Source organism: Cottoperca gobio, chromosome 11 (genome assembly GCF_900634415.1).
Source record: "Cottoperca gobio chromosome 11, fCotGob3.1, whole genome shotgun sequence".
In the NCBI taxonomy this organism is placed as follows: domain Eukaryota; kingdom Metazoa; phylum Chordata; class Actinopteri; order Perciformes; family Bovichtidae; genus Cottoperca; species Cottoperca gobio.
This window is the reverse complement of record NC_041365.1, coordinates 3,803,927-3,820,231: the sequence shown is the minus strand read 5'-3', so window position 1 is coordinate 3,820,231 and position 16,305 is coordinate 3,803,927. Positions and strand designations below refer to the sequence as shown.

Below are 16,305 nucleotides of genomic sequence, written 5' to 3'. Positions count from 1 at the left end.
TCTGTTAGGCTATTACTATACTAATTATATTCTCATCATGTTCGTTTTTCTCCTCACCTCAAGCTTGTATATGTTTCATAATAAATATATTTATATAGAAGTAATAACCCTCAGAAAAGTAAAACAAAAACAAAAAAACGTGGGTTTATTGCTCATTTTGACGCATAAACTCGATGCAGACGCTGGGACCTCCCGTTTCAGACACACACTGAAAGTGGGGAAGGAGGTGGGAAAAAACTGTGTCTCATCCGCCCACCCGATCTGTCCCGTGTCCCGTCACGTTGCCGTTGGTGTGTCTAGCTAAGTGTCGGTGCAGGTCTGCACCATGCTGCTGTCCCGTCCCGTCCCCCTACCGGCCGGTGTCGTAACCCCGCCCCCCTCAAACCCTCTCTCCGTACGGGACCGCAATGATTTAGAAGTTCAGGAATCCCACGTGACGTCACCGGGTGATGTAATGCTTCTGTAAATAGAACGTATTGTAATCTCGCTCCAGTCCAACGTGGTTCCTCTCTAGCGCGCCGCTCGTCCCTCTCTACTTGTAGGTAAGCCTCCGCAATTTACTTTCATTCACAAAACTTAAAACTCAACAGCAAGAGCTCGCCTGCCGCTGACACAGTGTGCTGAATTGATCTTTTTAAGTTAATTTCCTTGTTATTTATTTGTACGCTACTGGAAAGTTAACGGGGAGAAGTTTTTGGCGAGCTGTCCCGGTGAAGTCTCATCACCAGGCGGACGAGGTTGAGCGCGAGTGTCTATTTGGGGGGTGTGACAGCACTCTCCATACAGCTGTGCCGGGATTGTTTATGAGTTGAACAGGTTGCTATACGGAGCGTTAGGAAAGGAAACACACCCGCATGTTCTGGAGACACACACGGGCTCTGACCGCCCGGCTGCAGGACGAGTTTTTGGTCAGAACCGCTGCCTAAAATTCGAGTTAAATGAGCTCCAAGCTCGCGCGACCGGTTCGATAAAGTGTTGGCATTTATCCATCAAACATGGCAACTATGAGAAGTAGAAGGTAAAGTTGGCTATTTATTTATTTTTTAAAGCTGGACATATTATAAATGATTCACAAGCACAGGTGGTTTTAAAAGTTGTGAGAGCATTATGTCATTCATGATAAGTGTAGAGCGATACTAGAGGAGGCGGGAAAGAAAGAAAAAAGTCGTATGATTTAGTTACCCCAAAGATTTAAAAAAAGAAAAAGAAAAGAGAGACATTAATCCGTCTTGGATTGGCAACATGTTGTCTGGTCTGTTGTTGGGTTTATGTATTAAGAATGACGTCATTCTGCATCGATGCAACCGCTCTGACAGAAGGTTTTGCTGAAAATGTGCTGAGTCTGCTCATCTTGTGCTGCTGAAATGAGGAGAGAGAGAGAGAGAGAGAGAGAGAGAGAGAGAGAGAGAGAGAGAGAGAGAGAGAGAGAGAGAGAGGTCAAAACAGTTGAAGATAATCACGATTATCATCATCTAGGCTATTTATGTATTTATCTCTTAAATAAAATATCGCATCATGTAATAGCATTGGTCAAAGAAAGGCTACACTACAAAGTGCAGTACATCTATGAAACCTTTCTTTTCTTTTCAACTGATTTTGTAAATCATTTATCTCTTTTTTTAAATCTATAATTGTGGTGTTTTGGTCCATTTTGTAATACAAACACACACACTCACACACCTATGAAGTCACCTCTACTTGCGTGGGTTGGAAAATGGGGGCTGAGGCAGGTTCAAACCTGTCAGGAGTAGGCCGACAGTGCAGCCCTCCCTCTGCCGCCTCCCACCCTCATTCCTTCTCTCTTCCATTCATTGTGTCCTCCTTCTCTCTCTCTCTCTCTCTCTCTCTCTCTCTCTCTCTCTCTCTCCCTCTCACTGCCACTTGCCCTTTCCATTCCCCTCACCATCACCCCAATGTCCCTCTCCAACCCCCCCCCCCCCCCACCCCACACACTTTCCATTTCTTATGGAAGCATGTACTTTTTCTCTCTCTCTGTTCTCGCTCCTCTCTTCAGCTCTCACTCTTTTCCATAACACCAGGACGCACTTTACTGTCTTCTCAGCGCTTTCTGCTCACACAAAACCAAAGTTTGCTTGAGGGGAAAGCGTGTGTGTACCTGTGAATAAGTGTCCCGCGCTCTTCTCATCACGGCACCTTTTAACGTTTCTCGATCACTTCTTCTTCCTTCTCCCTCCTTCCTGCAGTTATCGGTAAACATGCACTGTAGTAGGAGGATGAAATTTCAAACGAGGGTCACCCCCGTTGACCTCTCTACAAGTGTGTGGATGTTGTTTGGTGACACACAGCTCAGATGTTTGCCTGAGGTCGTCGAGTTGAAGGCTCCTTGCTTTGCTCTCAGTGGAAAATGAGGGGTCAGCAGTAGCACTTCAAATAAGTTATAATTACCCCCCAACAATGCTTAATATCTCCATCGCAGAACTGAGAGGGTCAGGCCTGGGCTAGCTCTGCATGTGGGTTTATCATTGTACTCTGTTCTGTGTTTACGTTGATATTTTTTACCCTATGATGACTTTATTTTTATGTTATGCAAGCATGTATCCTTCATCACGCTTGTATGCCCCGATGAAAGCTTAACTGCACATCGCAACGCAATAACCATGAAAATTAAAGATCATGAATACCGTAAGGCTTTGATTCCCTTCTGGTGCTTGCATGTTATTAGTTATATGTAATTAATAGTTATGAAAAACACAAATAGATTGTATTTATTATAGTACTTCTTAATAAAAAAAGACTGTAGAGCAATACTGCTGCTCTCCCGCTGGCACCAAAGGGATAACTTTCCTCGAGATAATGTTGTCTCTCTGGGTGAAGCATCCATCATCAGTGGCATCTACCTCATTACACACCGCCTCCACAATAAAGATGTGATAATAGGAGGATAACTGTATCATAGAAAGCTCAGTGTGTGATTTATTTAAGGGCACTCTCTCTGTGTAATTAAAAATATAGAACTACAAGCTGCCTGCTGAATGAAATCATCATACAGTGAAGTGAGATCCACAGTTCCCTACATACAGTAATGATGAGGATGCAGTTAATATGTTCTTGCTTTTTTTTCTGTTTTGTAGGCTTGTGTATGACATGAATGACAAACAGGACAGGCCTTATATGTGCGGCGCCCCGGGCTGCTCTCAGGTCAGTTGCATACAGTATGTGTGTGTGTTACACCTGCACTGTAAAAGCTGTAATGAAAATATGTTATTATCACTATTAAACTAGATTATTATTCCAAAATAAAATAATTTATTGTAGATTAAATGCATTTTCTAATATTATAAAGTGATTTTCATATGATTAATAATTAAGGAATAGTGTGTTTTTCCAGGTTGATAATAATAAGATTTTGTCACATGAAATGCGAGATGGGCTAAAAAGGCCAATTGTGCAGAACAACAATCAGAGTTATTTATCATCTTGAGTGTTAAATATTCTATGACTTCAGACCATTATGACTTGGTTAGTCAGCTACAAGAGGCGTCAGCTGATTCTCCTGAACATCTCATCCCATGTGTCATGTCATGCAGCTGCACGCATCTCTTCATATCTTTCTCACTCTGTCGGTGTGATGCAGCGCTTCCAGCTAGAAGAGCACCTGGTCATCCACAGACGCAAGCATGAGATGTCCCTCAAGTTCTCCTCCATCAAGGCGGACACGGCTTTTACAGGTGAGCGAGCACAAAAGAAAAACTTCCATCCCACATCGACCGAGAGCTAATATTTTTACTCTTATTTCACTTCTTAGAAATGCTATACATCAGTTCAGCTGTTGTCTCCGTGTGTGTGTGTGTGTGTGTGTGTGTGTGTGTGTGTGTGGTGACCTCTTTTCAGGATCAGTGCTTGATGAAAAATGAAAAAATGATGACGCTACGTTATACAGTATGAAATCAGATAAGCTCGATACAGGCTTCCTTCCCTCAGATAGTCTGTGCTGTGAAACAGAGGTGCTCGTGTTGCAACATGTACAGTATACTCCGTCAGATTAGATAGAACATACTGATAACGGCATCAGTGAAGACCAACTTTGATTTAAAAACACAGGGAGGATGTGTGCGAGGGTCAGCATAAACCTTCTTACATATTTCATGCTTTATTTGGATGTGGGGGGGGGGGGGGGGGGGGGCGAAGATACAGGAGAGAATCTGGAGGGAGAATTGATGCAACCACATGGTTGTGTTTACTTCAGTTTGTTACTGTGTGCACCAGGGTTTGACACTAACACTATATTAGTTTGCTGATTAACTGAACATATATTTAGCAACATCAGATTAACAGTTAGTGTAATTTATTACTACAACAGTGGCTTACGTACTGCAAATATACCACAGTGGAGACGATTATTGTCTTGATTAATCGCGCAATTGTTTTGTCTTTAAAGTGTCATAAAATAGAAAATCCAAATCCAAAAATATAAATTTTACATACATAAAATAGAGAGAGAAGCAGGAAATAGTCACATTTGATAAGCTGAAACCTGGACGTAGGAATGACCAAAACATTTTCTTTTCATTCACTTCTCTTTCAAGGCTTGATTTTTCAAGTGGAGAAGAATGGGGTCACCGTCAGCCTTTTTAAAGAGAAAGAAAGAAATGTAATTATCACGGGATTTAGTGGGGAGATGTTGTTTAAGATGATTTTTGTAATTGCAAAATTAAAGAATAAAAGGGCTTTCAAAAAAACGTGCAACAAACAAATTATTATTCCCTCTGTCCTGCAGCCTGTCACGCGTCCTGCAGGAACTCTCATGTCAAAAACAAAGAGCCCAGCTGACCTTTGACCCCTGCATGTTTAGACGGCTCAGAGAGACAGACTGTTGTTATCACAGAGAGAGACAGAGAGCACGGCTGACAGGAGACTTGTTTCTCATCTTGGCTTTACAGCTTGGACGATTGTCGACTCGTCGAGAGCAAATGAGCTGAAACAGGAGAGACAGCTGCGCCGATGTCTACTCATTTTTCTGTGTCTCATCTTTTTTGTTTGTGTGTTTGTATGTAATGCTTCCAGACCAGACTCCGACACCAACACGATTTTTGCAGAACTGTGAAGAAGTTGGTCTGTTCAAGGAGATAGAGGAAGAGTTTCTTCAAGCACAAGAAGAAGAAAAGAGCAAACAGGTAAATCTTTCACACAAATCCAAACCAAAATAAGAAGAATTTCAAATGTTGTCGCGCTCTCTGGCTGAGCCTAAGCAAGAACCAAGAAACAAAGCCGACTTGTGCCGTACTGCTGATGTGTCTGCGTGTGAGGTCTGTCAGGTTAGCGTTTTGAGTGACACTCGAGTGTGAGGGAGATAAAAGCAGTCAGACCCAATTAGACGACTGCAGATATCTGAGGGAGGAGAGGCACACCAGGCGATCACATTCTCCCCTGTAAATTGAACAGCAATACATCAAGCACATGCAGACACACACACACACCTAAACAAATGTAGACACCTACATATCAAAGTCACCACAGATCACAAAACACACACTGACTTAAAGTAGATACCGCAATTTCAAAATGGTCCTTCTCCCCACAGACGCTTTCTCACAATGGGCCGTCCTGTATGAACCAGCAGCAGCTCAAATCCCAGCTTCAGCAACAGCACCCACATCCCCAGCCACCGCTGCACCATCCCCAGACCCACCCCCTGCAGCACCCTCAGTCCCATGGCCCCATGATGGGCGCCAGCTGCAGCCTGGCTGCCCAGCAAGCGCTGTCCTCCCCGCAGTCCGGATCCGTCATCACCCAGGCTTCTTCCACCCTCACACACTCAGGGTGAGTACGGCTGCACACACCTTAAAGGGATAGTTTGGATTGTTTGAAGAGGGGGTTTATGAGGAACTTGAAGCTCAGAAATGCACTGCAGTGGACGGGAGCAGCAGCAAAACATATTTGAATCACCCAAAAGAAAGTTTAGGTGTACATTATATTGTACGTTACCTTGCTTTACCACTTTGGGGTTTCAAAGGGTTAGTTCGGATTCACCAAAATCACACAATAACACAAACAAACTAACTGTTTGAGGCAGCGGTAGACCAGCAACACCTGTGTTCTGCTAAGTAAAAGCATAAAGAGAGCATTGACGAAGGGAAAGCAGTAAATTATTCTAAATATAGCGCACGCTTAAACTGATATTGTTTGTGTTTAGGTAGGCCTTTCTTTTAGATGGCTGAAATTAGTTTTGCTGCCGCCCCCATCCACAGCAGAACCTTGCTTAGCTTCCATGCTGGTCCTGTCTGTTTCTCCAAACTGGGGGGCGCTCTGACTATCATTTGCTGTAGGTAATACACTGACTATGGATAAGTACTTCAGAAAATGCCAAACAATCCGAACTATCCCTTTAAGGCACCGACGCTCACATGCAGTACATGTTTGACTTCATCTATTCATCCATGCAGAAATATGTATTCCCTTCATCACACACCTTTCAATGTTGCTCTTTCTTCCTCTCCTTTACCCTGTCTCGCCCATCCTGTTTCGGACGTATTATAAATCATTGTGTCGGGCATGGACTGGCATATCCCCTGCATAATTTATCACTGCACTAATGAACTGAGAGAAAGGAGGGGGGGGGATCAAACATCAATTTAATGAGAGAACAAAGTCATAGCAAAAGAGATGGGAGAGCCGCTGCACTCAAACCCACTGACACTACCCACCCTGCCACCCGAATACTGCCTCTGTTGTGTCTGTTAGGACTCAGCAGACCAGAGTCTCTCAGCGCCTGTGCAGCTTCCATGGCTCCCTGGTTATCACCCAGTTCAACAGACAGATTAGAGGAGTTCCTGTCTTTCATCTGACCGGCTCCTAGCAGCTGCTTTCCCTCTTCCTGACATTTCAACATTGGATTTGGATTTCTGTCATCTGAATATCTTGTTACATATACTGTGGGTTCAATGAACAATGTCGCACCAATTGTTCTCGGAGCATGCTGTTTGTATCAATCAATCGTATCAAATTTAAATGTATTTAATTATTCACTGATTAAACTTCTACACAACCTTATTTAGTGTAGATTAAATATGCAACATTTATATTTCCTCAAACACTGTGGTTAAATCAACACTTCCACTTTATTCATTGCTTACATTTAAACTGAAACGTCGTCTTCTTTCAGCACTTCTTGATTCACTGCCAGCTTATTTTGCAAATTGTAATTTAACTTCATTGTTTTAACTATTTTAACTGCAAATTATCAGCTATTATCATCTTTTTTCCCAGAAAACCTTTTTATTATATTAAACACATATAGTGGATAAACAAAGCCTCTGTCACGCGTGTGCAGTAAATGAACCAAGGTGCTAAGTCGACGTACAGACGGGACAGGACTGTGGGGAGTGGGCGACGGTTGAATATGGCACATAAATCAGTGCCAGCTGAATCCAGACAGCATGTTAGTCAGTGAAACCAGCTAAGTGTTGCTAAATGAACCACGGATCGTGTGTCTGACTGTTTCCCCTCGTGTTTACGACCGGTTTCCATAGTGACCTGGTCTCTGAGTGTCTGGCTGTTCGCCCGGTAGAACTGTTGTGGTTACGTGAGGAAATGCTGCTTTGGTTTGTCTGTACTTTGTTGTATGTTAAACGGGGCCGCATAACCCAGATTCAGTGATGACATCATTGCCGATGACCTCAGCGCGGCCACGGCGGCCCACGCTTCTCCGATTGGCTGAGAGCCAGAGCGGTTAGGTCAGCACATGGCACCCCGGGTCTCTACGTCCCCCGCTGCGATCCCTGAGCTTCTCTCCTCCCTCTCAAGCTGTCACTTGTTTCCATATCTCTGTTTTCTTTAACTTCTTGCACCTCATAATAGTTTCCACCGTCGTTGCTTCACCTCAAACCTCTGTTTACGCCTTTCTGCTCACATACAATAACATCTAGATATTTTGTTTTCTTTCAGCGGATGCTTTTGTCCAGGTTTTAAGTGTTGGTTCACCCAAATTACAAAACAGCATATTTTCTCACTTACTTCTGGTGGTTTGTAGCTATGTAGATAGTTTATGTGCCCACATTTCCACCTCTGAGATTTCTTCCTCCACGCCAGTGTTGCCAGATTTGACTGGCTCGAAATAATCCAATAAGAGCCTAAAGCCCATCTTTCTTCTTCTCCCCCCCTTTTTTTTTTTCTCCAGTGGGGTGTGATGACATTTTGTTAAAATAACGCACACATGCAGGCAACCTCAGATCCTCCCTGTTATATTCTGCGGCAGAGTACGAGTGAAGAAGAAGTCATTCAGACATGCCTCATAAGACATATTCTGTTCTAAGTTTAGGCAAACTCTTACGCCACCACAGTTACAATAGTAAGAAAAGAAATCCTTTTTGTATCTTGTATTGTTTCTTCTTGTTTTTTACATTAAAGAGATATAACAGACCTGAAAAGACGATACAAATACGCTTTTGTTACTAGGGTATGAATGAATATATATTTAAAAGCTACATTCAATGATACAAAAAGTACCCCAAATAAAAAGTAGCCCATTTAGAAGGAAAACAGACACAACACTGCCTCCACCTCAGTCCAGTAGAGGTGAAAATAATTAGTGTTTTTGCTCACAGCATTGAAAAATGACCTTTAAAAATGTCGGACTCTTTCCATATAACAGATGTCCCTGTTGATCTGGATAATCCACAGGACAATAGTTTTCATAGGGGCCTTGTTTTTTCGACAGGAAGTAGTTCCAATGAACAGGTCTGTGGATCATCCAGAGTAAACAGTAAGAGTTTTGAGCACCTCTCTTGTATCAGCGTAGAGGCAATGTAGATTTTGGGAACAAACAAAGAGATAAAGTCAGTTACTTCTAGTAGATTTGAACCTAATCTGTCGTCTATCAACACCGTGATTCATGTCGTCCATGTATCCATCCCTAGTTGACCTTCTTTGACCATGTCCGTGTATCTCAGCCGATAAAGCTATACATGTTTAAACTTGCACCCCTCTCTGAACTCCATTAGTGAAACGTTAGCTGTCGATAGCTCTGACTCGTCCCTCTCTCTCTCTCTCCCCCTCGGTGGCTGACCACAGGCCGGTTCCCGGGTCGCTGTCCTCCCTCCTCCACATACGGAACAGACACAGACAACCGCTGCCAGCCTCCTTACCTGGCACGCTTCCAGACCCCGCCATGCAAGGGGCATCTGCTCAGCACATGCCCGTAAGTACGGGAGACTCACACACATGCATTTGCATTCAGACATGCATGCATTATGATTTATAGATGCAGGTATAGTGGCCAAAGTGGTCAAGATCCCCGAGTTGGAAATATTCATGGGTGACAGAAAGATTCACTTCACTCTTTGTGTATGAATTAATCAAAAGTGTCAAACTCCAAATGGATGTGACCTTGTGAAGAGCTCTTTATACCGGAGGTTATGTATGTGCTATAGCTTTTCCTCGTCACGGTTAAAGGTGATTTTTCTGTCAATTTCCTTCCTTATTCAGATAGAGAAGCAAATGTCGTGTGTAATGGGTATACCAGGTCCCGTACACAACCACGCCTGCTGCTCGCCTCAGGTACTGAGCAGTCAGACTTTTTCTTATGTCTTCTGAATGATTATTCCTTCCTCCTCTGGTGCTTACATTATGCTGTATCAAAGACTTTCTGTATGGGCACACCATATATTACAATCTAATCGCTTTCTGGCAGAGATTCATATGTAGATTTGTACCGTTCTTATGTTTGTATGGTAACAGCAGCTGGTTAGCTTAGCTCAGCTTAGCACAAAGGCTGGAGAGTTTGGGGGAACAGCTGACTCTGTCCAAAAGTAGCAAAGCTCGCGCCTCTAAAGCTCACTAATTTACATTTTATATTTCATCTCATTTAATTACAAACTGAAGTGTAAAAAAACGTATGTAGGGAAAGAGCTGTTGTGCGATTGACTGTACGAATAGAACACTAAAGAAAAGAGAAGCAAATGGTGGTTGTCATTTTGCGTCAGGTATGTGGGATTTTTTGAGTATCATCATATCTTACATACTGTCAACATCCTGGAACGACATGCACCTTTTTCAGAGGTTTCTGACAACACAAGTAGAGAGTTTGCTGCCGCAGCTCTTCTGATCCTGCATCAAAGTCCTCAGAAGCAGAGGTTCAGACTGTTGAAGTCCAAGGCACTGCGGTCCAGACAGAGGAGACGCACAATGACATCATAATTTAAGCAGATGATCGTTTGTTTTACTCCCGGTTTCCCAGTTTCTCCCACTAACATCAGCCGTGTTGCAGGATGCCGTTTTGCCCTTCTGCCACTCGCCTCGACTGAAGGGGGCGTGTTATGGTGCCTTTTTATATTTAACATACAAATAATGAGAGTGGTATCAATCTTCTTATCTTATATAATTCTCTGCCAGAAAGCGAATATGTGTATTTCTCAAAATCTCTCTTTTTTTATGTTTTCAGTCGGCTACAACTCTACTCTGAAATTAAAGCCAAAAAACACTCCTTTGGCTTATTCTTTTCTAATCAGGATAGACGGGAAACAGAGTGTAATTCTACACTTTAACACACACACACACACACACACACACACACAGGTTCGCACCACAGGAAGTCACAATCTACATGCTCTCCTTGGCTTTCTAGGTTGTTTTATTTTCCTTGTGTCAACATGCTCTCAATCTCTCCCCTTGTAAATTTTACATGTTTCTCTTTCTAGGTGCATGTAGTATGAATTGTTAAATATGTGTGCTATCAAAAGCAACTTCAAAGGGAAAGCTGTGAAATCGCCTTGCATCCACACACACACACACACACACACACACACACACACACACACACACACACACACACACACACGGGTTATGACTTCATGTGCAGAGCTTGTATATAGAGCGGCAAATGAAAAGTGGTTTCAGGTTTTGGAGCTGCTCAGGTCGCAGGTTCAAATCTGCAACTCTTTACATTGAACACGCACGGACAAACTTCTTCTCCAGACCAATTTAAATTGTATTCTATCGTAATTTAGTCTCGTCAGGTGTTGTATTTTGCATTTCCGAGGTCTGAAACAGGACTCTGCTTCTGTACAAAACCACAGCGGGTTGTATTAACATGCCTCCGTTGTACAGTAACTACACACTCAGCTGAAGTGGAAAAGTAAACGTTCAACAAGTGGATCAGTGTTTCATGTACAGTTCTGTGTCTTCATTCACTGATCCCTCCAGACAGAAATATCAACGTGGTGTGTCATCCAGGCCAAGGAGACCCATGATGTAATCACAGGCCCCAGTGTCAGGCTGTTTCTATGTAGTAAACAGAGCTGAAATACTCGCGTCCCGTCCCCTTCAGTGTGTGTGCGCCTGTGCGTGTGTGTGTGTGTTTGACTGGCAGCCTGGCTGGCTGGCAGAGCTGGCACAGACAGACTCGGTGACCTCATCCTTGGCACCGGCTAAATGTGCTCCCTTTTTTCGTTGTTGAATGGTTGAAGGGGAAAAAAAATCTGCTTCTTCTCTTAAAGAAATATTGTGTAACAGGGAACAGATAGCAATAATGCCAGGGAGGGAGGGGTGATGTCATGCTCTAAACATGACCTCTCCCTCCTCTGCTGAGGGGAGGAGAAAGGTGAGATGAGGTTTAATTTAGCTCTTACAGTCTGTTTAGTCAGATGATATGTGGGAATGATAAAGTGTGAAGGTATCAAGCTGCAGACTGCAGCATTTACTGGAACACATTATTCCTCTTATCTAAAGTTGTTTTCACAGTTGTGGATAATTGGGAGAAAGGGCGATGATGTGCTAAGTGGGAAATGGTGGCTGAGAGCTCTTGTAGTTTTAATTTTGAGACATTTTGGTACGTAGAGGTGGGATACTGCGGGCAGCTTTGTTTGACCGGACACGGCCTGTAGGGAACGTGGTGTATTTGTGCGTCTTTACATACAGTCTGTGGTTGTTAGCAATTTAGCCGGTGTTGATGGTCAAACAAACCCCACCCAGTACGAGAGAGACGGGAATTGTTTATGTGTAAGCACAGCTCTTCATATATATAGTGTTTAGAGTCTCACATATCAACTCATAGGTGGTGTAATAACCCTGTGGGGAACATAGTGACAGTATTTAGTATTACACGTGTGTGAAATATGTGATATTTTGTGTATTTCGTATGTTGTGTTTCATATCAAGATACTTTTAGAAATAAGGTTTTTGGTTCTCTCGAATAGCAGAAGTTGAAATTGAAAGTTATACATTTTAATGTGCTGAATTTTAAAACCTATACTTTTATATACTAAAGCTAGCTTAAATATATATTGTGTTCCTGTACAGTCTTTCCCAGAGGACTTTTTCTCAGTTAACTGAATATAGCCTCCCATTTTGTGAACGATTTAAAGCTTTAATAAGTAACATTTCTGCTACTAAAATGTCTAAAAACGAATATTTATGTATATTATTTATATATATTTTAGTTATCTTTGTACAGTGTATCACATGTATACTTATATATATATCTTTTTATCTCCACTCAGAGATCCAAACAATCGCTGGGCCATCATTTCCAACAGCACCACCCAGCATTGGTCACCATCAACAACCCTGTGACATCCATGGGTCACATGATGGAGATGATGTCACAGCGTCATCAGGCTCCTCCACTACAGCACCACCATCATCCTCATCATCCGCAGCTTCCAGCTCCGCCCCTCACCTTCCAACAGCAATGCCACGATCCGCCTCCGCAGCACCTGGGAAGCCCCCACAGCCACCACGCTCAGGCTCACCAAGCCCCGCCTCCCCATCTGCACCAGGGTTCGCCTCCTGCACAACCCCTATCTGCTCCACAGGTACAATGCTTTATATTTACTGACACCTGACATCCTTGACATCCTCAATCTATAGTCACTATATATAATAGACCATTTTTGTAATAGTCCCACGACCTACTGTGTGGAGGTTTAGGGAAATACATATATACATATATAATCACAAATCTGATTGTTATGCTACAGAAGACAGCGATAAGAATTGTAAATGTTGATTATCACGGACCAACCAAACATATTATTTATAAACTTACATGCTGTTAAATGTAGAGGTACACATATTTTATATATATATATATATAAATATACATATGTTTTTTCATTTTGTTCTTTCATTTTCAGTGTTTAATGAGAATTTTACTATTTAATTTAAATAAAGAAGGGTAGGTTTACATTTACTTAGCTCTTCTCTTAGCTTTTTTATTATTTCATTGTATTTGTATATGTATATGTATATGTATTTGAGTTGTATAAGTTGAAAATGACTTACAACTAAACATATTTCTGCATTCATGCACAGTTTGGTTAATGTGTGGGTATTTTTTTGCAGTTATCACCAGTTGCACAGCAGATGCTGCCCTCCCATTCATCCCACTCCCAGCATGCAGGTAGTAGTAGCTGCAGCAGCAGTGGAGGAGGAGGAGGAGGAGGAGGCAGCAACCGCCGCAGGAGGTCGGCAGAGCAGGACCCTGACGAGCGCAGGCAGAAGTTTCTGGAGCGTAACCGGGCTGCAGCCACCCGGTGCCGACAGAAGAGGAAAGTGTGGGTGTCGTCGCTGGAGAAGAAAGCTGAAGAGTTGACGCATACAAACCTGCAGCTACAGGTGGGACACGCTCTGTGCACACACAAGTACACACAGTGTACACACACAATGTACACTTCAAGGATACTTATTGCTTCTCTGTGTGTGTTTCCAGAACGAGGTGACGTCATTACGGTCGGAGGTGGGTCAACTAAAGCAGATTCTGCTCACCCACAAGGACTGTCCTGTCACCGCCCGGCAGAGAGAGACACAGGGGTACCCCAGTGAGTAAAACCCCCTACCCTGCACCCCATCACCAGCTTTTCCAGATGCCAATCATCTCCATCCACCACTGAGGGAATAATTCAGATACCTTGTATGTGCACATAAGGGAGTACCCCATGGTTACATTGTTATGTCAAGCCACCCCTCAGCACACACAGGGACCCTAAACTGTATTTCACAGAGTGCAACTAAACAGCACTTAAGAGTAAAAGCTCTGCTTTTAACCCCCGCGGTCTCCAAATATTGGTACATGCACTTTTATTCCTAAGTAGAGCCAATTGGGGGAAAGCACTGCACTCTTAACGCTCCATTTAAAGGAATGCATTTTTCATTTCCATTTTCATGTTCATTTAATGAACTCATACTTGGAGTGCTATGCAATATTCTGGCATTTTGCCTTGCACGAAGCTAGCTTGGAACAAAATGCAGACCATGCCCATCTTGCACTCCAGGCAGGCTAAAATTAATGTTCAACAATAATTGAACCTGTATGTGACCTAAAAGGAAAGAAAACAATACTGCACCTTGTGGCTTAAATGAAAGCAGCTATTATGTTTTTATGTGTTGAGCTTCAGAGAACAAAGGTGGATGCAATATTGGCATGTGTTACTTTCGTATATTTCTATTGTTGTCTTTTTACCTGTATGTACAGTATTCATTTGTTAAAATAAAAGAGATATTTTTCTTTAATCTTAGCTGTCGTGGGTTTTCATTCATTTGCATGCATAATGCTCAAAGGGCGCGCTCACAGAACGGACAATCCACACGGGATCAGTGACTTTGATTGACAGCTGTCTCTGTGTCCAGCTGCAGGGGTGAGTCCAGGAGGAAGTGCCACCCCTGTAGGTCCTGGGTCTCATCCGCAGGCCGTCCAACACGACAGCATCTCCACATCCTCAACAGCTGGAGGCGACACAGGGCACGACCCCAAGCCTGGACGCTAACCCTCGCCACATAGACGAGAGGGTGGGACTGGATGGCTGAATTACCTTTCTGTCATAACTGCACTCAGCATGTGTGTCTTTACAGTGTGGATAAAATGCTGAACTGGATAGGTGAATCTATAAATCCATGTGTATTTTTAAACATCATTGTTGTATCTTTCTGGTTTGAGACACCAGAACCACATACGGTTTACATTTCCACAACAGATGCAAAAATGACCTTTTCTGTAATCGTTACACGGCAACTGGATCCTGACTGTTTCTGTTCACAACAATCTAACCATTGCCTGCTACCCACTGACTCTGCACTTATACAATCATAACATTTCATCGTCTGTTGCTCTTATATCTTGCACTAATTAAAAAGAAAACCAGCCTATACTTTAGTTGTATGCTCACCTTATGCCTTCTCTTTTGATGCAGAAGCAGCTTGTCAAAAATATGTATTTTTCTACAAATAATTCATGGAAAGCCATTTAAAACAGATTTTCTTTAACTGCCCTAAGACAATTAATAACTATAAACTGCACCTCATGTCTCAATCCTTGTCAGGTAATAAAACAAAAAATCTTATTCTGGTATGTTCATGTTTTTATTTTCTATCTTTAAAAATATTTTCTATGATATAAAATCTGTCAGATTTAATTGAACAATGAAATGATTTTTTGTTTCTGTACATACAGTATGGTCTAGTGTGCCATCTAGTGACTGGTTGTGTTAGTGGTAGATGACCATAATAACTGGAGTGGTCAGAAAAGTATTTTTTATTTATAATAGGCCAATAAAAATACATATTTAATACGAAAATAAATATTTAAAATAGTCTTTTGTCTTTTATTTAAACATTTAATTTGTCCGACTATATTTACTGTCAGTGAAGAGTCCTAAACGTAACAGCTTCATTTGGTACCAGCTGTGAACTCTTTACTGCAGAATATCAAGATGTTTTTATGTTACGCTTTCTGTTCTGACATCCTGTCTCTGGTGATATGAATATACTTTGCATGCATACAATTGTGCATATGTGTGCGTGCATGTGTCTTTGTGCATGTGTGCCTGATTTGGACTAAGTGTGGGAGGCACTCCACCCTGTCTGCTCAAACAAAGGGACTGCTTAACTATTGCCAGACCTCATCTTGACACGCATGCAAAAACATGGATGCACACGCACACACACACACACACACACACACACACAAACACACATTATCTTCCCATACCTCACACATTGTTTAGGTCTCCCTCTGAAGCACTAAATATAATTTGAAGAGGAAAATAATCTAATTAAATGTGCCATATACAAATATATTATGTTACAGCTAAACTTACCAGTCATTAACAAGTGACCCATATTGATTCCAAAATAAAATAAAAAGCACTCACATGCCAAATTATGTTTTTTCTGAGCAGCCTTACCTGTCCTAATAAATAACAATATCTGGCCTGCTTGGCTGAGGCTTACAATATACATCATAGAAATTAAGGGAGCGAATCACAACCTTCAGTTCCAGAGGTGAATAATAATCTTTGTATATGAATATGTTATTTCTATAAATATATATGTGGAATACTCTACATATATTCA

The 16,305-nt window shown here is 42.2% G+C and overlaps 1 protein-coding gene across 6 annotated transcripts; it reads left to right on the top strand.

The window, feature by feature from the left end:
• Window positions 1–432: 432 nt before the first annotated feature.
• On the top strand, window positions 433–15,488 carry LOC115015830 (cyclic AMP-responsive element-binding protein 5-like). Of its 6 annotated transcripts, none has more exons than XM_029443426.1 (11): window positions 433–542; window positions 3,093–3,159; window positions 3,596–3,689; window positions 5,026–5,135; window positions 5,543–5,781; window positions 9,031–9,157; window positions 9,445–9,516; window positions 12,456–12,770; window positions 13,300–13,572; window positions 13,667–13,775; window positions 14,584–15,488. In XM_029443426.1, exons 2-11 carry the CDS (start codon window positions 3,106–3,108, stop codon window positions 14,718–14,720), a joined length of 1,530 nt encoding a protein of 509 aa, XP_029299286.1. In that variant the 5' UTR covers window positions 433–542; window positions 3,093–3,105; the 3' UTR covers window positions 14,721–15,488. The 6 variants fall into 6 exon arrangements, with proteins under 6 accessions (XP_029299286.1, XP_029299283.1, XP_029299285.1 ...); XM_029443423.1 differs by having other exon boundaries at window positions 3,467–3,689; XM_029443425.1 differs by lacking the exon at window positions 433–542 and adding an exon at window positions 557–1,018.
• Window positions 15,489–16,305: the final 817 nt, after the last annotated feature.

Coding starts and splice junctions, on each gene's coding strand:
- LOC115015830 (XM_029443422.1), top strand. CDS start 996: ATGGCAACTATGAGAAGTAGAAG. Junction 12,771..13,299: donor AACCCCTATCTGCTCCACAG/GTACAATGCTTT, acceptor ATTTTTTTGCAG/TTATCACCAGTTGCACAGCA. Junction 13,573..13,666: donor ATACAAACCTGCAGCTACAG/GTGGGACACGCT, acceptor GTGTGTTTCCAG/AACGAGGTGACGTCATTACG.